At 46.4% G+C, this 23,640-nt stretch overlaps 1 protein-coding gene across 5 annotated transcripts in view; it reads left to right on the top strand.

Moving 5' to 3' along the window:
- Positions 1-23,640, top strand: part of pnpla7b (patatin-like phospholipase domain containing 7b) — a 354,575-nt gene that overhangs the window by 206,477 nt on the left and 124,458 nt on the right. For all 5 annotated transcript variants that reach the window (XM_070862864.1, XM_070862865.1, XM_070862863.1 and 2 more), the window contains 4 exons: positions 5,520-5,583; positions 13,414-13,582; positions 14,581-14,763; positions 17,668-17,786. In XM_070862864.1, the coding sequence (XP_070718965.1) occupies positions 5,520-5,583; positions 13,414-13,582; positions 14,581-14,763; positions 17,668-17,786 (535 nt within the window). The remainder of the gene's footprint in view (positions 1-5,519; positions 5,584-13,413; positions 13,583-14,580; positions 14,764-17,667; positions 17,787-23,640) is intronic.

Below are 23,640 nucleotides of genomic sequence, written 5' to 3'. Positions count from 1 at the left end.
CCTTCAATCCCATCAATTTCCCTAACACCATTTCCCACCTAATAAGGATATCCTTCAGTTCCTCCTTCTCGCTAGACCCCTAGTACGTCTGGAAGGTTATTTGTGTCTTCCATCGTGAAGACAGAACCAAAGTATTTGTTCAATTGGTCTGCCATTTCTTTATTTCCCATTATAAATTCACCTGAATCCGACTGCAAGGGACCTACGTTTGTCTTCAGTAATCTTTTTCTCTTCACATATCTATAGAAGCTTTTGTAACAATCGCCGATACCATTCCCCATTCCTCCCCTCCCCCCCACCCCAGTACTAAATGGGGAAACTTGCCTTATTTTGAAAAGAAATGTTGCTGAGAATTTGTTTTGAGCAGTGAATACTGGTTGTTGGGGAAACTCTGAACAAAAATCAGCCCTGCAACAGCTGGGGTTACAGCTTTCAGCACTTGGGAAGGCACCTCTGGTATTGCAATGGCGGGGGCTTGAGATCAGATTCCGGCTTGTGACGGGGGTGGGGATTGCATGCGGGTGACGGGGACGGTTGTTAATGCAGCATAGGGAAGGAGCTGAGAGCAGGATGTAGTCGTCAGGGACGCCAAGTGTCCCCGAGTTCCCACATGGTACAGGAGGAGCATATCACGTGACCGAGCTCTCCTGCCATGACTTAACCCTTAAATTGGCAACAACAATGTTAAAAGTTATTCACTGTTATAGAAGAGAAAAAAGAAAAGAAAAACTACTCACCAGCCAATCACTTACCCCCTTGGCTGTGACGTCACCTTTCTATTTCTTTCTACTTCTTTTTTTGCCTTCTCCCTGTAGCTGTACAAGCCACGCGCCTCTTGCCGACTCTGGGCCCCGGACTCCCTGCTGTGCCTTTTATAGGCCTCTCTCCGCAGTCCCGACTGCCTCTCCACGCACCTCTCGCCAACTCTGGGCCCCGGACTCCCTGCTGTGTCTTTTATAGGCCTCTCTCCGAAGTCCCGACTGCCTCTCCACGCACCTCTCGCCGACACCAAACTGGAAGCAATACAGTAGAGGAGAATTTCCTGGAGTGCATAAGGGATGGTTTTCTAGACCAATATGTCGAGGAACCAACTAGGGGGGGAGGCCATCTTAGACTGGGTGTTGTGTAATGAGAGAGGATTAATTAGCAATCTCGTTGTGCGAGGCCCCTTGGGGAAGAGTGACCATAATATGGTGGAATTCTGCATTAGGATGGAGAATGAAACAGTTAATTCAGAGACCATGGTCCAGAACTTAAAGAAGGGTAACTGAAGGTATGAGGCGTGAATTGGCTAGGATAGATTGGCGAATGATACTTAAGGGGTTGACTGTGGATGGGCAATGGCAGACATTTAGAGACCGCATGGATGAACTACAACAATTGTACATTCCTGTCTGGCGTAAAAATAAAAAAGAGAAGGTGGCTCAACTGTGGCTATCAAGGGAAATCAGGGATAGTATTAAAGCCAAGGAAGTGGCATACAAATTGGCCAGAAATAGCAGCGAACCTGGGGACTGGGAGAAATTTAGAACTCAGCAGAGGAGGATAAAGGGTTTGATTAGGGCAGGGAAAATGGAGTACGAGAAGAAGCTTGCAGGAAACATTAAGACGGATTGCAAAAGTTTCTATAGATATGTAAAGAGAAAAAGGTTAGTAAAAACAAACGTAGGTCCGCTGCAGTCAGAATCAGGGGAAGTCATAATTGGGACTAAAGAAATGGCAGACCAATTGAACAAGTACTTTGGTTCGGTATTCACTAAGGAGGACACAAACAACCTTCCGGATATAAAAGGGGTCAGAGGGTCTAGTAAGGAGGAGGAACAGAGGGAAATCCTTATTAGTCGGGAAATTGTGTTGGGGAAATTGATGGGATTGAAGGCCGATAAATCCCCAGGGCCTGATGGACTGCATCCCAGAGTACTTAAGGAGGTGGCCTTGGAAATAGCGGATGCATTGACAGTCATTTTCCAACATTCCATTGACTCTGGATCAGTTCCTATCGAGTGGAGGGTAGCCAATGTAACCCCACTTTTTAAAAAAGGAGGGAGAGAGAAAGCAGGGAATTATAGACCGGTCAGCCTGACCTCAGTAGTGGGTAAAATGATGGAAACAATTATTAAGGATGTCATAGCAGCGCATTTGGAAAGAGGTGACATGATAGGTCCAAGTCAGCATGGATTTGTGAAAGGGAAATCATGCTTGACAAATCTTCTGGAATGTTTTGAGGATGTTTCCAGTAGAGTGGACAAGGGAGAACCAGTTGATGTGGTATATTTGGACTTTCAGAAGACTTTCAACAAGGTCCCATACAAGAGATTAATGTGCAAAGTTAAAGCACATGGGATTGGGGGTAGTGTGCTGACATGGATTGAGAACTGGTTGTCAGACAGGAAGCAAAGAGTGGGAGTAAATGGGTACTTTTCAGAATGGCAGGCAGTGACTAGTGGGGTACCGCAAGGTTCTGTGCTGGGGTCCCAGCTGTTTACACTGTACATTAATGATTTAGACGAGGGGATTAAATGTAGTATCTCCAAATTTGCGGATGACACTAAGTTGGGTGGCAGTGTGAGCTGCGAGGAGGATGCTATGAGGCTGCAGAGTGACTTGGATAGGTTAGGTGAGTGGGCAAATGCATGGCAGATGAAGTATAATGTGGATAAATGTGAGGTTATCCACTTTGGTGGTAAAAACAGAGAGACAGACTATTATCTGAATGGTGACAGATTAGGAAAAGGGGAGGTGCAACGAGACCTGGGTGTCATGGTACATCAGTCATTGAAGGTTGGCATGCAGGTACAGCAGGCGGTTAAGAAAGCAAATGGCATGTTGGCCTTCATAGCGAGGGGATTTGAGTACAGGGGCACGGAGGTGTTGCTACAGTTGTACAGGGCCTTGGTGAGGCCACACCTGGAGTATTGTGTACAGGTTTGGTCTCCTAACTTGAGGAAGGACATTCTTGCTATTGAGGGAGTGCAGCGAAGGTTCACCAGACTGATTCCCGGGATGGCGGGACTGACCTATCAAGAAAGACTGGATCAACTGGGCTTGTATTCACTGGAGTTCAGAAGAATGAGAGGGGACTTCATAGAAACGTTTAAAATTCTGACGGGTTCAGACAGGTTAGATGCAGGAAGAATGTTCCCAATGTTGGGGAAGTCCAGAACTAGGGGTCACAGTCTAAGGATAAGGCGTAAGCCATTTAGGACCGAGATGAGGAGAAACTTCTCCACCCAGAGAGTGGTGAACCTGTGGAATTTTCTACCACAGGAAGTTGTTGAGGCCAATTCACTAAATATATTCAAAAAGAAGTTAGATGAAGTCCTTACTACTAGGGGGATCAAGGGGTATGGCGAGAAAGCAGGAATGGGGTACTGAAGTTGCATGTTCAGCCATGAACTCATTGAATGGCGGTGCAGGCTAGAAGGGCCGAATGGCCTACTCCTGCACCTATTTTCTATGTTTCTATGTTTCTATGAAATTTGCAGTTCCAAGTTGGATGCCTGGCTGGCTCCACTGACTGAGGTATTCATTGAATTGGCCGTGGACACTGTCCCAACACACCTTCTATTACAGACACAGCTAGAGCTGTCGCAGCTAAGTGAGTGACAGCCTCACCTACCTTGGAGATCAACCTCAAAAGACTGCATAAGTAAAGTAAATTTAATTGTGAAAGAAAAGTTTGACAGACAGGTGTTACAAATAGCTATGATAGGAAAATTTGATCTCTAATCTATCTTTTTTTTTAAACGTTTACAGATGTCCCGTGGACGTGTTCTCACCCTATTTAAACACAAGTTCTTCTTGATGGGCACTAAGCCCCATATGCAAACCATTTAATACATTACTCGTGGAGTTCCCATGATGCATATGGTGAATTGAAGGATATGTTCTCTCTCTCGCCTGTCTTCTTACTGCTGCTTCTTTCTACTCTTCCGCCTCTCTGCCTCTTCTCTCTGGTTCTCTCTCTTTCTCTTTTTCTGGTGGGCAGTAGTGGATGGCTTGGTTTGACGAGGAAGGGAACTTACAATGACTTGGCTGTGGTGCTGGGATCGGGAGCAAGGAAAACCTGTGTAGTTTCCACGGAGCAAGGGTGAAACTGTCCAGGATTGGTGCAGTGGGTTAATCTTCATTTGTCGAGTATTAGGTAACCACTTGCTGTACACCCTGTTAAAGTGTCCAGCATGACCCCACGTGCCGCAGCAGTCTGAACTGGATTCCTCCTTCTCCGCAGCTGTTCCTTTTCCTCTTTCTCTCCTGTCAAACAGCTTGCATTTATATAGCGCCTTTAATGGAGTAAAACATCCCAAGGTGCTTCACAGGAGCATTAACAAACAAATCTGACACCGAGCCACGTAAAGAGATATTAGGACAGGTGACCAAAAGTTTGGTCAAAGGGGTAGGTTTTAAGGAATGCCTTGAAGAAGGAGAAGAGCGGTTTCGGGAGGGATTTTTAGAGCCTTGGCAGCTGAAGGCACGGCTGCCAATAGTGAAGTGAAGAAAATCAGGGATGCGCAACAGACCAGAATTGAAGGAGTGTGGAGATCTCGGAGTTGTAAAGCTGGTGGAGGTTTCAGAGAGGGTCGAGGCCACGGACGGATTTAAAAACAATGCATGCGGGGCGTGGTTTTGCTGCATGCTGTCGTTCAGTGTTGCTTTTGTATCCAGCAGTCATAAAATAGTGCCACGTTCGGATACTTTATATCCTCCCATCACAAAGCATCTGCGATGAGGGATGCAGTCCTGGAGGTCGAACATGGTGTAAGAGTATGTGTGGGTTGAGTCACTGGTCGTCTGCTGGTGGTGAGTGTGTTGCACTTATTTGTAAACCAACGTTCAAACTTGGGATTAGTACTCAGAGCTCCAAGTTCAATTTATTCCATTGCCCCTCAGAAATGAACATGCTCCCAAAACCTGTCTTACAGAGCAACAATGCTCTATATACCATGTTGTGCTTGTTACGATAGAATATGATGCGTTTACCTGAGGTGCAATTTCAAGGCTCATTTTGTAATATATTTTAAAAAATTCATTCTTGGGATATGGGTATCGCTGGCGAGTTCAGCATTTACTGCCAGTCACCACATGCCCTGCAAATGGTGGTGGTGAGCCGCTGCCTTGAGCCGCTGCAGTCCGTGTGGTGAAGGGGCTCCCATAGTGCTGTTGGGGAGGGAGCTCCAGGATTTTGACCCAGCGTCGATGAAGAAATGGCGATTGGAATGAGTAGGGAAAGTCATTTGGATTTGGCACACAACAATTTCAGCACCGAATACCCTGAATTCCTAGTACCACAACGTTGCATAAAGCGCGCCGGAGGAGTGAGAATGCTGGTTTCGGACTAATGAATCATTGCCCCACACCCAGTGATGTCTATTTGAACTTTTGTTTTTAATTACCCACACCAGTTGCAGTGTAAGCTCTCAAAGCAGAATCTGACAGTCATTTTTACTGTGTAAGTCTCCAACAGGGCTATTCGGTGTCACATATATTGAACTAAAAAATAAAATCAACTTTCTTTTCAGGTCCTACCTTGCTACTGACTAGTGATGTCATCAAACAGCGCCTTGGATCTACTGCACTAGACAGGTAAAGTCACATCCTGCCTTACTCTATCTCCTACCTCTTTCAAACAAGCTTATTCTGGCTGGTTGTACTCCGTCTTTGGTTTGGTTGCTCTGATTTCACAAGGAATTGTTGGGTGGGAGCAGGTTATATACACAACGCCTTTACACTGGCCAACAATCACGAGACACCTGCGAGATACTGGTAAACATACAGATAAAGGCCACGGAGCATTTAGGATAGTGCAACCATCTGGAAGTTGGATGGTAATAATGGGCTGGACCGGTGAATGTAAATTCAGGGAAATTTGTAGTTTCATAGGGCTCAAATTTCCCCAGGAGTTGCCATGTTTTTTTTTGGAGTAAGTCGCTTTTTTGGAGTAAATTAAAAATTGCAAATTTCCCCATTTAACTTGCTCCAGTGTAAGTCAGTTAGTTAGGTTTTTTTCTAGTTCAGTTTTTTCTCTCCAAAAGGAGGCGTGACCAGCCACTTACGCCTCTTTTGGCCATAGAAGCAAATTTGGCCAACGAAAAGTTACTCCAAACTAACTTAGACTAATGTATGTGGCTACTTTTGTAGGCACAAAAAAACCTTGCCTATATTTAAGAAATCAGCGCAGGTAGCCAGGGGTGGGGTGTGGGGGTGAGTTCGAGGATTCTAAAGCACTAAACACCTTCAGCACAACAGCTGCACCACAACATCAAATATACATAAAAGATAAATTAGCTATTGAAAATGGAGAGGTCCTACCTTGCCGACTGCAGAACGCACCGGCTAGCCCTCTCGCCAGGGCTAGGGGCAGCAGGCTCGCATAACTGTAAGGGTGAGGGATTTTTACTTTTTACAGTTGTTCCTAAATGTTGTGTGGTCCTAATGGAACATGATTCAATTTTAATGCAAAATATCTTTTATTGGATATTTTACAATGCAGTTCAACAGCAACAGCAGCAAAGAAAGGCTGCACCTATCCCTCACCCACATCTCAGGGAAAGTGCACTTCCTGATAGGGTCGGTGGGGCGGGGGGGCGGTTGGGGTTCCGGCTTAGGTCTCACCGGTGGCTGGTACGTGGATTGAATTGGGAGTGGCATTTGAGTATCCGACCTTTGTGCCCTTATTGCAGCAGCTAACTCCCTCATGACATCTGCCGTCGTTTGCCCGCCCTCAGTTCCCGTCTCAGTGCTGATATTTTTCCCGACAGTGTCGCTACCTCATCACGCACCCCACTGATGGTCGCCACGAGTGATCTTGTAAGGGCATTGGCCTCCTCACCTGATGACATAACCTGATCACCATCTGATGGAGGCTGGTCGGCTTCTCCTTCCTCTTGCTGTGGGTCTGCCTAGTGGCACCCCTCCAGTGCGAGGCGCAGGCTGGGACGGTGGTGTTCCAACATGCATTTCACCACCACCACTGGGACCCGCAACCTCGGAAGGTGTGAAACCATGGAATGTCGCCGAGGAGCTCATGGAGGTTTCCACCCTTCAAGATGTAGTTCGGGATCCGGAATATTAGGTCCTTCATTGAAACACCTGTGAACTCATCCTTTTTCGGCGTGGAAACAAGTCATCCTCGTTTCGAGGGACGGCCTATGATGATGATGATGGAGGTTTCTGGCCGTGTGATGCCCTGTGCTATGGACTGATCCATATCACAATCAGCATTCCTCTGTGAACACATTTCCATGGACCCCACCCCCACTCCTTCCCCCCCACGCCTTGGTTTGGAGTGCATCTTCTGGTGGATCTTCAGGATGTTCAGGATTGTTGTCGTCTTCTACAAAATACAACAGAACCGTCAAATGGTTAGCAGCACAGGAGGGGCAGGATGGGTGGCATGAGTAATCTCACACGTAGCAGGCCAGTCAGCAGGTTGATTTGAAGGGTGACGATGCATTTTAATGACTCACCTTCACCTTCGCATGTGGGTCCAGTTTGTGTAGAGCTGATTCTTTTTCTGCAGGTGCGACTCAGCAAGGCAGCAACCCTCTGTTCCAGGGGTAATAGTTGTGGCAGATTTGGCAGCCCCCCTCCTGTTCTAAGTCTTTCCCTTTTGTTGTGGGCCAATTTCTTCTGCAAAGATGAAAATATAACTTTTCACACATGGTGCGCTTCTGATGGGTGGGCCATATATAGAAGGTCACATTTACAATTGCAATTCCATTTAAAGATGAAGATATTACATACACTCACTACTTGACCAACGTCCTGCCATTTCTTTTTGCACTGGCTTCCAGATCTTGCGGTATTCATCCCTGCGGAGTATTCTTATGCAACTAGGTTCCATCGTCTTCTCATTTCTTTGGATGGAACTTTTGTGGGATCACTCTTACTGATATCCAGCTCCAACCATTTGTTGTCAATGACAGTGACTAGTTTCTCCACTTCCTCATGGAGGAAATTCTTTGTTCTTGTTGCACGCTCTTGCGTCATTGGTATATTGGACTTCCACTCAGGTAATCTTGAAAAATCACAGTTCTCACCTTTCTTCCATCTATGCAGCACTCCTTTCCACTCCCTCAGCCACCCAAAAATCACTATTCACACCATACCTTTTATATATGGTCCATTGCCAATGCTGCTGAGGCACTGAGGACGCTCTCCCTTTAATTGGCCGATTGCCAAGCTTCCTGCTTCACACACTTAAACTGCGCGTTCACGCTGAAACGGACATGTGTCCCCCTGCCGACACTCGAGGAGACGCTGGGCCCAAACCCCGCCCCCCTGCCGCTGCGCTGAGTAAGCGCGGCCGAAGCTCCGCCCCCCCCCCCCCCAGGCTCTGCAGCGCCACGCCACGGGACCAGAACGATGAAGGAGCGGCCAAATTAAGAGGTAAATTTTCGGCGCAGTTTTTTGCTCCACAAAGTCGGTGTGCCACGGCTAACTATGCCGCTCTAGGTGGCTGGGGAAATTTGGGCCCATTGAATCATAGAATGGTTACAGCACAAAGAGGCCATTCGGCCCGAAGAGCCCGTGCCAGCTCTCTGCAAGAGCACTTCAGCTAGTCCCACTCCCCTGCCCTTTCCCCATAGCCCTGCATTTTTTTTTCCTTCAGGTACTTATCTAATTCTTTTTTGAAAGCCTCTGCCTCCACCACCCTTTCAAGCAGTGCATTCCAGATCCTAACCACTTGCTGCATAAAACAGTTTTTCCTCATGTCGCCTTTGGTTCTTCTGCCAATCACCATAAATCTGTGTCCTCTGGTTCTCGACCCTTCCGCCAATGGGAACAGTTTCTCTCTGTACTCTGTCTAGACCCCTCATGATTTTGAACACCACTATCAGATCTGCTCTGAACCTCCTCTGCTCTAAGGAGAAAAACCCAGCTTCTCTATTCTGTCCACGTAACTGAAGTTCCTCATCCCTGGAACCATTCTTGTAAATCTTTTCTGCACCCTCTCTAAGGCCTTCACATCCTTCCTAAAGTGCGGTGCCCAGAATTGGACACAATACTCCAGTTGAGGCAGAACCAGTGTTTTATACAGGTTCATCATAACTTCCTTGCTTTGGTGCTCTATGCCTCTATTTATGAAGCCCAGGATCCCTTATGTTTTTTTAACCTTGCTTTCTCAATCTGCACTGTCGCCTTCAACGATTTGTGCACATATACCCCTAGGCCTCTTTGTTCATGCATCCCCTTTAGAATTGTACCTTTTTTTTTATACTGCCTCCTTGTTCTTCCTCCTAAAATGTATCACTTTGGACTTTTCTGTGTTAAATTTCATCTGCCATATGTCCGCCCCATTCCACCAGCCTCTCTGTCTTTTTGAAGTCCATAACTGTCCTCCTCGCTATACTTCAAAATTTTGTATCAGCTGCAAAATTTGAAATTGTGCCCCGTCACATATTTCAACTCATATATTTCAAGAAAAGCAGTGGCCTTAGTAACGATCCCTGGGGAACACCACTGTGTGCCGCCTTCCAGTTCGGGATCAGTTGAAACCAAATGTTATTTTAAACTTTGGGTTTTCTCAGTTGGTTAGGTGGCATGGCATGGGCATTTCATAAGGTCCTAGGTTTGTCCTCTGGTCTGTGCTGAGTCACCTGATCCCAGCCAACGTGGCATTGGCAGCAATACATTCAGGTTGCATGCTCTTGGGCTAAGGTAGGGACAATGACTTTATGCTCATGATTGTTATTCCTGCTGTATCTGGTTTCCGTGTTTCCTGCTTGTAGAGTGTTGCACCGTTGTGAAGTGCTTCTGCTTGGGGGGGGGGGGGGGGGACAATTCAGGTTTCTCTTAACCAGCTCTTCCACATAGGTGTAGGTAAACTGGAATCCTTTTGGTTTAGAACAGTGTTGTCCAATAGGATAACTACTAGTTACATGTGGCTAATTGGGAATCCAGATATGGCTAATTTAATTTCCGATTCGTAAATAATTATGAGTAACGGCTGTGGTATATGCCTTATGACATCACAAACACACAGACTTCCCAAGATAGCTATTAATGCAGTAGTCCACAAGGTGGAACTATATTACAGTGACCGCAATACTTGTTCGCACGAATGTGTACTTTAATGTTTTTGTGTGTTAGTAAAATGGCAAGATAAAAAGCAGTGTGTCACTTAGTTTTGATTGTTGGGCGTGCTTTACTCCCTTGGTTACTGTATGATGGTAGATGTTAAGTAAAGAAGAAAAACTTGCATTTCTATAGCACTTTTCACCACCTCAGGACATCAACAACAACAACTACTTTTATTTATATAGCGCCTTTAACGTAGTAAAATGTCCCAGTAGTGTTATAAGACAAAACAAATAAAATTGACACCGAGCCACATAAGTAGAAATTAGCGCAGGTGACCAAAAGCTAGTTCAAAGATGGAGGTTTTAAGGAGCATCTTGAAAGAGGAAAGAGAGGCAGAGAGAGGTTTAGGGAGGGAGTTCCAGAGCTTGGGGCCTAAGCAACATAAGGCACCAATGGTTGAGCGATTATAATCAGGGATGCTCAAGAGGGCAGAATTAGAGGAGAGTAGACATATTTAGGTGGGATTGTGGGGCTGGAGGAGATTAGAGATAGAGAGGGGCGAGACCATGGAGGGATTTGAAAATAAGGATGAGAATTTAGAAATTGAGGAGTTGCTTAACCGGAAGCCAGTGTAGGTCAGCGTGCACTGGGTGATGGGTGAGCGGGACTTGGTCCGAGTTAGGATATGGGCAGCCGAGTTTTGGATTACCTCTAGTTTAAGTAGGGTAGAATGTGGGAGGCCAGCCAGAAGTGCATTGGAATAGTCAAGTCTAAAGGTAACAAAGGCATAGATGAGCAGTGGATGAGCTGAGGCAAGGGCGGAGACAGGCGATGTTACGCAGGTGGAAATAGGCAGTTTTAGTGCCAAAGTGCCTTACAGCCGATGAAGTGTAGTCACTGTTGTAATGTAGGAAACGTGGCAGCCAATTTGCGCACAGCAAGCTGCCACAAGTAGCAATGAGTTAATAAACCAACTAATCTGTTTTTTGTGATGTTGATTGAGGGATAAATGCTGGCCAGAATACCGGGGATAGCACCCCTGCTCTTCAGAATAGTGCCATGGGATATTTTACGTCCACCTTAGAAAGCAGATGAGGCCTCAATTTAATGTAAATTATGAAAGTAAATATAGAGGTGTGAAGTACATTTACCTGTATTGTGTGACTGTATGCAAGGCGCTTTCTACTAAAATAGTGCATGTGGCTAAAATGGTATTGCCATCGCCACACCTGTGGCTAGTCAGCAGTTTCTATTGGATGACATTGATTTCGAGTAGCTGTATATAGAATCATACAGCACAGAAGGAGGCCATTCGGCCCATCGTGTCTGTTGCTGGCTCTTAGAAAGAGCTATCCAATTAGTCCCATTCCCCTTGCTCTTTCCCCATAGCCCTGCAAAAATGTACCCTTTTCAAGCATATATCCAATTCCCTTTTAAAAGTTACCTTTGAATCTGCTTCTACCATCTTTTCCAGTAGTGCACGCCACAAAACAACTTGCTGCATAACAAAAAATCTCCTTATTTCCCCCGGGATTTTTTTCCAATTGTCGTAACTCTGTGTCCTCTGGTTTCCGACACTAGAATATATAATGGCCCAAAACCTTCAGTCGGAAGCTTCCCGTGGACGGATGCCTCCGGCCTGCAAAAAAATCTACGAATTTACCCGGTGGTCCGGGAGGTTCGGAGACTTGTGCTCCTGGGCCTCTACATGAAGGCCTGCATAGAGGCCCACGTATCACAGGGGCGCATGCAGTTCCCTGGGATCACATGGGCCATAAAAGAAGGGAATTCCCATTCATACTTTTGGGGAGTTCCGTATATTCCCATAAGTATTAACGGAGATCACTTAAAAAAAAAAAATACCCAAACACATGAAGTAAATAAATAAGTTACATGTTTAAAATGAATTGGTTTTAACGGGGCTAAAAATAAACTTACCTAAATGGACAGGGTTTTTAATGTATAAATGAGTGATTTAAAATTACCAGCATAAGAATTTCAAGGGCATTCACTGGGCAGAGGTTGGACAAATAGCCCAACTCTCCACCCGCGGAGACTCTTTCCTTTCGGATGCGTGCGATCTGTCAAGAGGATTCTTGTCAGATCGCAAGTTTGGGGTCGCAGCGCATGCCTAAACCCTGAACTTGTGCATGGGCGCATCTCGTACGCACCCGTAGGGGCCGCAAGTTCAACCCCATTGTATCATTCTTTAAGGTGGAATTGGGAATGAGAGTAGCCTTATCTAGGGTGGGTTTGCTGATGCTGTAGCCGTATATCTGAAAAAGCCACAGTCTGCAAATGTCGCAAACCTGAAACAAAAGCAGAAAATAGTCCGTCAGCATTGTTGGAGAGCAGAGACAGGTTGATAGTTTGGGTCAGGTTCTTTTTCAGAACTAAAAAGTGACATCAGCAAGTATTTGAATGGATTCAGACAAAAAGGCAGAGGAAAAACGAGCAGAAACTGCAGGCAGAGAGAAAGAATGCTAGTCAGTGAATGACCTGTGACCTTTTCTTCCTGACGCCCCTGTGAAGTGCCTTACAATGTTTTTCTACGTTAAAGGTCCTCTGTAAATGCAAGTTCTTGTTGTGGTAACCTGCTTAAACGAAAAGCAGGAGATTGTTTGGTCTTTGCAGTGTAGGTTAGACTGCACTGCCATGCAAAAAGTTAGTCTAGCTATAGAGAGAAACAGTGAGATGCTACAGAAGTGAGAGTCTTGCCCAAGGAATAGGCAGGAAAAAGCAAAATGCCTGCACGTCCGAACTGAAATGAAAGCACAAAAATGCTGGTAAAGTACAGTAGGTCTGCCAGTCCTAAAAAAGAAAAACAAAAGTAGGGCAACGTCAAAACCACAGAACCCCCCCTCCCCTACCACCAGCACTTTTTTGATGTAGGGTCTCTATCCCAAACATTATCTTGGTGAGTTAGGAATTGCTTGATGAAAGAAGATTGACGTCCATCTAATTCACCTTCTACCACCCTGGGAATCGCACGATACAATGATAATCGTGTCGTTGACTAATCGTTGCAATCAATCTCTCTCCCTTAGTCTGCAACAGACCCAGGCATTACATGAGGGAAACCCCAGTGGTGGAGAGCTTTGGGAACCATAGGTCCAAAATCACCTTGATGAACTTCTACATCATATAATAGTATCCTGATTTTCTTTTAAGCAGACTACAAATGATGCATTGGCTAACCCCCTCTTTGTGCTTGGATTATCTGTTTGTTTATTCCCCTCCCTCTCCTTTTCTGATTCTATTAAAATGATTTCTGAAGTTCTGATGCTGTCCAAACTTTTGACTTGTCTATTCTCTCCACAGGTGCTGACTGATGTGCTGTGGCTTTCCAGCATTTTGTTTCTGAATTATCTCTTGCCTTTCTGCCTCTAGTATCCACGAGTACCGACTGTCAAGCTGGCTAGCGCAGCAAGAAGATATCCATCGAATTGTGCTGTACCAGTCCGACAGCAGCATGACTCCCTGGACCCAGCGCTGCATCAGGCAGGCTGATTGCATCCTTATTGTTGGGTTGGGAGAGCAGGAGCCAACAGTCGGAGAGGTCGGTAAAAATTGAACTATCCGCTTTTAAAGGAAATGCAATTATGTAGCTGCCCACCTTTCATTGTCTAGATCTCAATCTTTTATCAATAGACTGATTTTTTGTCTTTGGGCACAAAGAAACACAAGAAGATGGGGAGAGGGTGAATGACATCTTTTAAAGTTATTCCTCTTCAATAAACAATCCTGTCGCATCACGGTTCTGACTGGAGACGTTTTGTGTACCACGGTCCCATGGCTCCTTTGTTGTCTGCTGACTGTTTCAGAACCATTTCTATAGTAGAGTTTCATATACACACACTCACACTCACACACTCTCACTCACTTTCAGTTTATTCCAAGAGTCCCATTGTATTTTCTGGCCCTGAAATCTTTGAGTATGACTTGATTGGCCTCCCAGGCAAGAGGCCAGAGAAGTGTGCTTCATCCACACCAGAAAGGGAATGTAGGTCGGGTGCCAGTCATTGCTGTGCATTCCGGGTTTCCAGTTTATCTGCTTGCTGAATCGGATTGAGTGGTGATTTATACTGGGAAATGCTCCACCCACAAAATATGGTATTGTGACCAGCGGTGGGAGATGCGGTATAGTTAACACGCCATGGAGCAGTTGGGGCCACACACCATGGAGCAGGTTGGGGCCGCACACAGCATGGAGCAGGTTGGGGCCATGGAGCAGGTTGGGGCCACACACCATGGAGCGGGTTGGGGCCATGGAGCGGTTGGGGCCACACACCATGGAGCCGGTTGGGGCCATGGAGTGGTTGGGGTCACGCACGTTGGAGCGGTTGGGGTCACACACCATGGAGCAGGTTCGGGCCATGGAGCGGTTGGGGTCACGCACGTTGGAGTGGGTTGGGGCCATGGAGTGGTTGGGGCCACGCACCATGGAGCCGGTTGCTGCCACGCACCATGGAGCCGGTTGGGGCCACGTACCATGGAGCGGTTCGGTGTAAGGCACGACCCTTCACGTCTGTAATCTGCATATCGTTTTGTTTTCAGCTGGAGCGCATGTTGGAGAACACGGCCGTGCGAGCCCTCAAACAACTCATCCTTCTGCACAAGGAGGATGGGCCCACACCAGCACGCACCGTCGAGTGGCTCAACATGAGGAGCTGGTGCTCGGGTCATCTTCACCTCTGCTGCCCTCGCCGAGTCTTCTCTCGCAAGAGGCTGCCTAAACTGGTAGGGAACGTGGAAATGTCTGCATATGGTTTGATCCCAGGTTTTATTTGAAAGAAATCTCGGATGTGTCATTTTTAGAGCAGCACCACAGAAAGGGGAAAGTAATGTCCCTTCTATAATGGAACGCCCAACAATTTACACAGTACACCAACTGTGGCCTAACCATTGCCTTGTGTAAATGTATCATCATCTCTTCTCTCTTCTCTCTTGTACTCTATATGCCCTGATTTGTATTAGTGGTAGTTTTTATGGTTTTACCTACTGGCACTCGCGCATTCAGGGAATTATACATGTGAACCCCTAATTCTGTCTGTTCCACCACACCCTTCAGCGTCTTTCTGTTGAGTGCATCTTTTATTCCTTATTTTACAATGCAATGCAAACTAGATAAACGCCAGCGAATAACTCAAAAGCTGACGAGTGTGTTTTTGGAGTGGCAAGCACAGAGCTGGGAAGCAATGGCACATTCAAGGACATTCGAGAGGCAAGGAAGGATGGCGATGAGGCGGCATTGATTGCTGCTCCAGACTGATTGGACTCATTGAGTATTCGGTCTAATAATACACTTCGATTTCTTTCAAATTTTAACTACAGGGTCTGCACTCTTTTCATAGGCAAATTCTTTTTTCTCTTTTTTTCAATGGAAGTATTCCCCTAGACTTCCCATTCACGTAATGCAGTGAACATGCAAAGATGTTTGCCATGAAACTCTGTTATAACAACACAGTTGTGACTGGCCCTCCAATCACAGGGTGTATCCACTCTCAACCTTTCCTATACAACTGAAGCAAGCTGAGAGGACTGATGCCAACATGTGTCAGGGAGTCTGTGGTATGGAGTTCCTGTGAGGGTTTATATGGTATACTGTCCTGCATGTAAGGGTTACTGCATTATTCATCGTTTGTGCTGTACTAACTGCACAGAGTGTTTATACAGTGAATAGGATGAGAGTTACTGCATTAGTTATGGTGTGTGCTGTACTAACTGTACAGAGTTCCTGTCCAGTCAATTGGCGAGGGTTATTGCGTTAGTCATGGTGTGTGCCGTATATAGTGAATAGGATGAGGGTTACTGCATTATTCACGGTGTGTGGTGTATTAACTGTGCAGGCTCTAGCGTAAGGGTTACTGAAGGTTTGAGAATGTTGCGGAGTGTTACACTCCGGATATTTTAAACTGATGTGTGCCGAGTACAATTCTGTTCAGTGGGTGCCATGGAGAGAAACAGCTGGTACCATCTCAGACCACTCCACGTTTTGACAGTTGTGCGCACTGTAAAATTAAGTTGAAATATTCAGATTTATAGCCAAGCAGGCAATATTGGCGTGAAATTTAATTCGGCATATTTCCTAATTTCCAAGAAAAATTAAATTAAATTTCTACCAACAAAAGTGATCTGAGCAGAAATAATTAGTTAAACTTGCTAACTGTAGATAGTTTGAGTCCCAATTCATATATTGGAACTAATGCACAACAGCACAGAGAGCAATGACCCGGCCAGTATGGGAGGGGGGCCATTGTGTGAACAAATAAGACACATACTCTAACCTTGATCACTGTTGGAGACCTCGTGCCTGTATCAAGTAAAATGAGTTTTCAAGTGGTTTAAAATTACATTTTAATTTAAGTTAGACTTTGCAGCTTTGAAAATGCATCAGCTGTGGCAGATTAAAAATGACACCGATTCAGGCAGCACTAATCCTCACAACGCTAGTTAGTGCCGGGCCGTTGAAGTTGAAGTTGAAGTTGACTGTCAAGGACAGATTATGTAGATTAGGGAGCCGGTGAAGTGCAAATTGATAATTGTAGCTGTGCACTGGCCACTTCTTCGATCCGTATGCACAATTTCTCCTGATGCAATCTGCATGTACTTTCATTCTTTCCCAGGGCATGTTGCCTTGATCTGGTGGTTATGGATGGAAAAAAAACACTTGAGCAACAGCAACAACTTTTATTTATATAGCACCTTTAACGTAATAAAACGTCCCAAGGCGCTTCACAGAGGACTGCAGTGTTCCAAACTCAACTCAACATTGGGGTGAGGGTGAACTTCCTCAGGGCCATAATTTAGGGGGAACCCCGTTTAAGCGTAAAACAGTGTTTCTGCCAAACTCCTGGCAGTGGCACCCCAAGGAAATTCATCCCCTAGGAATTTCCCATTTCCATTGCTTACCTTGGGTAGGTAATTTGCGCAAGGGCTGATTTGAGCGGGGGGGAAATGTGACTGTAGGTGTGCCCATCCTTTGCTCTTTGGGCTTCAGTCACCACGTTACAAGGCTCCTTTTTTTAAAAAAAACTTTGCGCATATTGGAGACTTGGAATCTTTCTGCTGCTGCCTCTGGTCCAGAGCCGGGGTGCGTTTGAGAACAAGGCTCCAATGTATTGTGGATGACCAAGGAGGCTGCTATATAGAACCAAAGTCTTAAAGGGAAATCACCCTAAGTGGTTTCCCCTTATTTTGGCACAATTTTCAATGGTATGCAGAAGCGAAACTGCATTCAAAGAACACGATCTTCGTCACAATGAGTAATCTAAAACGTACACACAGGCATATCAAACCTCTAAAGCCTGGTGTGTTCGAAGAAGAGCATTACTCCCAGTCATACGCTATTATTTCTCCGTCTATCAGCTGACTCATTTCACAATGTTATAAGGACTGTCCCTCCTGTCAGATGGGACATAACCTTCGCTGGAAGCTAGGGTGTCAAACCCAAGTGAAACTCGATGGCAAAGCTTCAAGATGTAAGCTGTACTAAACTAGACAAGTACATTTGTGCTATGGAGTTCCTTTGCACGTTCATACAATGCTATATATAATTTTGGTGGCCTACCTAAGTCGGGCACTGAGAGCACTTGTACAACTGTCCGTTGAACTGATACTTGTACTTTTGGTGTATTTTTTCAGCTCGAGATGTACCAAAGGGTCTCTCAGAAACAGCCTGACCGTCACTCCGACTTCTCCCGCTTGGCCAGGATCCTTACCGGCAATTCCATTGCTCTGGTGCTGGGAGGTGGAGGGGCGAGGTGAGTCCATGCACTTGATGGTGAAAGTAGACGCATTTAATCCTTTGTTGTAAACTCCCCAACTGAAACTGACTGCAAATCTATCTCCAGAAACTGCAGAGGCTTTTCTCATTTTTATAGCTATTTCCCATTTCTTCTCCTTCCATCCCCTCTTTCTGCTTTGCTTTCCCCCACTGGGGTGCAGTTCCCCAGGGCTGAAGATCGACCTTCTGGTTTAAATTTGTTACTCTCTAGTCCTGTTACTTGCTTCCCCATCAGAGTTTCTCTCCTGAAGGCACTGGGGTGGGAATCGGTTTCAGCCCGTTTTCAGGCCTGAAATGGTCAGTTTGCTGGCAGCTGGTGGCCCAAGGTTCACCTGAATAAAAATGGTACCGATTTGCAGTTTCTGCACAAAACATGTCGAAATGCACTGTACTTGGGGACTAAACCTTTTGAATATTGAAGTGACATTCCAGGACCAAGAGCAAGCCTCGTAATGTATTTTTAACTGATCCCTGGTCTATGAACATTGGAGGACAATGTGCCTTCTGCCTGAATACTGGTTTTACAAGGTGCCAGCACCCACTGACTCCCTGCATGTGAATAATGAGTCCTCTGTTTAAGTGTCCATGGGATGGAGTTGGTGTGTTGAGGAATTTATTTGAATGTGTGTAGATGTGAACACTGTTTACAATAACTTCAGGTTAAATCCATTAGCTTGTCTGTACCTGGGTGTGGCTTTCCCCAAATGGCACATTCTGTAATATTGTAATTTTAGTCGGGGTTTTCTCAGATAACAGTAGGCTATCTTCAGTCTGGACAAGAACCAGTCACCACTTCATTATCGGTTTTTAGGCAGCATTTTTTAAAGCATTGGGATTAACCTCATGGGATCAAAAACTGGCTTTTGATTTAAAATGAGTCACTGAAAATGACACCAGCTGTCACCTGGAAGAGCCTTGAATAAACAAAACACTGCGTCTGATCGCGGGTTCTTGTAACAATCGATCAGCAGGCGGAGAGCCATGGTGGCACAACAGCTCGGAGGTACACTAAGTCGATCGGGTGCTGCGTTGCATTTGCAACACTGGACTGTCTGCTTCAATACCACGATTCAGATTAACCCCAGATGCAGGGTTGGAGGTCACCTGTGTGAGCGAGCTTCTGGTTAGATATGTTGCACGTTGGCCCTGTTGCTTTGCTCCCAAGGACAATTTTTCTCACCTTCCCCTCCTGGGGCCCAAGTTTCCACATGATTCGCGCCTGATTTTTAGGAGCAACTGGTGGAGAACGGACTATCTTAGAAATCGCAATTCTCCACATTTTTTTTTCTGCAGTTCTAGTTAGGTAGAACAGTTCTAGTTTAGAACAGAATTTTTTCTTCAAAAGGGGGCGTGTCCGGCCACTGACGCCTGATTTGAAAGTTTCCACAGTGAAAATGTACTCCAAACTAAAGTAGAATGGCGCCAGTGAAGATTTTTGTAGAACTGAAAAAATCTGTTCTACCCATTAAAAAATCAGGCGCAGGTTACAAATTAGGTGCCCAGAACGAGGTCGGGGGGAAAGGAACTCATTAAATTCGACAATAAATCCTTATTTATACTTCTACAAATATTATACAAATAAATCCAACCTGAATAAACATTTATAAGCCAAGAAAAGATTAAATAAACCATCTTCCTACCTGTGTGAAAGTGCTTCAGCCAGGGAGAATTCTGCAGCTATTCGTGCCGCTGAGCGAGAGGGGAGGGAGAGGGAGAGGGAGAGGGGGGGGGTTGGGGAACAGGAGCGGGGGGGGGAGCGGGTATCGGGTCGGGGGGAGCGGGTCTCGGGTCTCGGTCGGGGCAGGGGGGAGCGGGTCTCGGGTCTCGGGGCGGGGGGGGGTGGGGGGAAGAGCAGGTGTCGGGTCGGGGGGGTGGGGAGCGGGTCTCTGGTGTCGGGGGGGCGGGGAGCGGGTGTCGAGTCGGGTCTGGTCGGCGGCGGGGGGGGAGCGAGTGTCGGGTCTGGTTGGGCGGGGAGCAGGAGCTGGCCGTGGGAGGAACCTCATTCACGCAGCCCCAGTGAGGCCATTGGGCCAGGGCTAGGGGCTGCGTGCTTCGGGCCCCTCCCACACAGTTCGGCGCCTGGAGCTACTGCACTTGCGTGCCGACTGTAGCGCGCATGTGCAGAGGTCCCGGCACTGTTTTCAGCGTAGGGACCTGGCTCCACCCCCCCCCACAGCTCGTGCCGGCTGCGCCGAGTGCCACAGGACCTGTAAGTCGGTGGAGAATACCGAGGATTTTTTTAGGCGCCGTTTTAGGCGTGAAAAACGGGCGCCCAGCTCGGAGGGGCGCCCGTTTTTTTTCTTGTGGAAACTTGGGCCCCTAATGTCTATCTGCCGATTGTCGGGCTATGGCACCCTCCAATATCTCTCCCATGCATGTGTGAGCCAAGGCGGTGTGTGCCAGCATCAGAACCAAGCCCAACTCTGTCCTTACGCAATATCTATGTGTGCACCTTCCAACAAGGGTCACTGGATAATCATTCCAGAACAGAGCCTCCCCTGCACGCCAATCTAGCTCTGAGACCTATTGTCATGTAACTCAGCACAGACTGGGACTCCAACCTGGACCTCCTGGTCTGATTGACTCAAGTACTGATTACACCAACTGAATCATCAGCAGAGCCATCCAGGTACCTGTAGATGTTCAGATCCAGCCAGCATTGTTTAGAAAGTTTGTGTTTCTCTGAAGACAGTGGATATGAACACCATCTTTTCGCTTCTTTGATTGAATTTCACGACCAAAGAATGACAACTTGAAAGAGATATGGGTCTTGCCCAAGTGGCCATTCCACTTGGCTCCACTAACTTGGACCTGCCCAATTTAAAGGGCTCTAGGAACCTCTGGAAAGTTGACAAAATACTACAGGGATAGCTGGTTCTTTGAGCAAACTGGGATAGATTTGCATACTGCCTTTGTTATCTGCATTATAGTCAATATTTTATAGAAGTGCTCTGCCAGCATAGACACAATAGGGATCAACATTTTTGTTATTTGGTGCCAATCTGACGCTATCAAGTCAAATCTCAAACTTGCACTCAACAGTACTCTGACAATATTAGAAATTGTTGAATGCATTGGATCAGTATCTACTGGTGAATAAGATGTAGTAGATCTCTGGGGCTCACTAACACCAACCTGCGAGAATGCCTCTCATTGCCTCTGCCCAACCTAAAACTTGCCTTTTCTAGAGCATGGATTAGTGAGAGAAATCCTGACTGATACTACCTTATAAATAAATTTCTTCAGTTGGATTATTTTATAAATTAAGAGGCACCAAGTGGGCGGGTGCCAGAGAAGTGCTTTGCATGTAATTCCCCTTATAGTACCTCCCTTTCTAAGTGTCATTGGGAATCTGTTGTTTCTAAACTCCACAACGCTAGCATTGAAACCAATTCTTGCCTTCTGGGTAGGAGCTTATGATTCCAGAGGTGTCGAATTGAATGGGGCCCCTTTCAGGGTATCAGTAAACAGTTTCTTAGTATATTCTGTCACACACAAAGGCCCTTTTACAACACACAGTCAACTGTACTCTGAAGGTAAGCACTTTATAGCCAATGAAGTATTTTTGAAGTGTAGTCACTGTTGTAATGTAGGAAAACCCGGCAGCCAATTTGCACACAGCAAACTCCCACAAGATAGCAGTGAGATATTGACCAAATAATCTGTTTTAGTGATGTGGTTGAGGAATCAATATTGGGCAAAACATCGTGGAGAACTCCCCTGTTCTTCAAATAATGCCAAGGGATCTTTTATGTCCAGTTGTGAGGGCAGATGAGAACTCGTTTTAATGCCCCATCTGAAAAATGGCACCTCCGGAAGTGCAGTACACCCATCGACCCTCATCACTAACATCTGGGGACTTGTGCTAAAATTGACAGAACTGTCCCCCAAACCTGGCAGTCATACTTACAAGAATCATACCTTTCAGCCAACATCCTAAATTCCTCCATCACCATCCCTGGGTACGTCCTGTCTCAACGGCAGGACAGATCCACCAGAGGTGGCAGCACAGTGATATACAGGCAGGAGGAACTGGCCCTGGGAGTCCTCAACATTGGCTCCGGACCCCATGAAGTCTCATGACATCCAGTCAAACAAGGAAACCTCCTGCTGACCACCTGCCCTCCCTCAGCTGGTGAATTAGTACTCCTCCATGTTGAACAACACTTAAAAGAGACACTGAGGATAGCAAGGGCACAGAATGTTGGGGGACTTCAATGTCCATCACCAAGAGTAGCTTGGTAGCAACACTACTGACCGAGTTGGCCGAGTCCTCAAGGACATAGCTGCCTGACTAGGCCTGTGGCAGATGGTGAGAGAACCCAACACGAGGGAAAACCCCACTTGACCTCATCCTCACCAATCTACTTGTCGCAGATGCATCTGTCCATGACAGCAGTGACCACTGCACAGTCCTTGTGGAGATGAAGTCCAGTCTTCACACTGAGGACACACTCCATCGTGTTGTGTGGCACTATCACTGTACTAAATGGGATAGATTCAGAACAGACCTAGCAGCTCAAACCTGGGCATCCATGAGGTGCTGTGAGCCATCAGCAGCAGCAGACTTGTATTCCACCACAATCTGTAACCTCATGGCCCGGCATAGTCCTCACACTGCCATTACCATCAAGCCAGGGGACCAACCCTGATTCAATGAGGAGTGTAGAAGAGCATGCTAGGAGCAGCACTAGGCGTACCTAAAAATGAGGTACCAATCTGGGGAAGCTGCAACACAGAACTACATACATGCTAAATAGCGGAAGCAGCAAGCTCTAGACAGAGCTAAGTGATCCCACAAATAACAGATCAGATCAAAGATCTGCAGTCCTGCCACATCAGCTGTGAATGGTGGTAAAAACAAATCCAATCCAGCCAATTTACCGCCCCATCAGTCTACTCAGTTATCAGCAAAGTGATAGAAGGTGTCATCGACAGTGCTATTAAGTGGCAGTTATTCACCAATAACCTGCTCACCGATGCTCAGTTTGGGTTCACCTGAGAACCACTTGGCTCCAAACCTCATTACAGCCTTGGTCCAAACATGGACAAAATTCCAGAGATGAGGTGAGAGTGACTGCCCTTGACATCAAGGCTGCATATGAAAGAGTGTGGCATCAAGTAGCCCTCGTAAAATTGAAGCCAATGGGAATCGGGGAAAACGCTTCACTGATTGGAGTCATACCTGGCACAAAGGAAGAGGGTTGTGGTGGTTGGAGACCAATCATCCCAGCCCCAGGATATCACTGCAGGAGTTCCTCAGGGCAGTGTCCTAGGCCCAAACATCTTCAGCTGCTTCATCAATGACCTTCCCTCCACCGTAAGGTCAGAAGTGGAGATGTTCGCTGATGATTGCAGAGTGTTCAGTTCCATTCGCAACTCCTCAGATAATGGAGCAGTCCATGCCCGCATGCAGCAAAACCTGGACAACATTCAGGCTTGAGCTGATAAGTGGCATGTAACATTCGTGCCACACAAGTGCCAGCCAATGACCATCTCCAACAAGAGAAAGTCTAACCACCTCCCCATGCCATTCAGTGGCATTACCTTCATCAAATTGCCCCACCATCAACTTAACTGGACAAACCACACAAATACTGGAGCTACAAGAGAAGGTCAGAGGCTGGGTATTCTGCAGAGAGTGTCTCACCTGATAACTCCAAAGCCTTTCCACCATCTACAAGGCATAAGTCAGGGGTGTGATGGAATACTCTCCATTGCCTGATGAGTGCAGCTTCAATAACACTCGAAGCTCAACACCATCTAGGACAGTGGTTCAAGAAGGCGGCTCACCACCACCTTCTCAAGGGCAATTAGGGATGGGCAATAAA

This window comes from Pristiophorus japonicus, chromosome 20 (assembly GCF_044704955.1).
Source record: "Pristiophorus japonicus isolate sPriJap1 chromosome 20, sPriJap1.hap1, whole genome shotgun sequence".
In the NCBI taxonomy this organism is placed as follows: Eukaryota; Metazoa; Chordata; class Chondrichthyes; family Pristiophoridae; genus Pristiophorus; species Pristiophorus japonicus.
The sequence above is the reverse complement of the archived record's forward strand: the minus strand, read 5'-3'. Positions and strand labels throughout refer to the sequence as shown.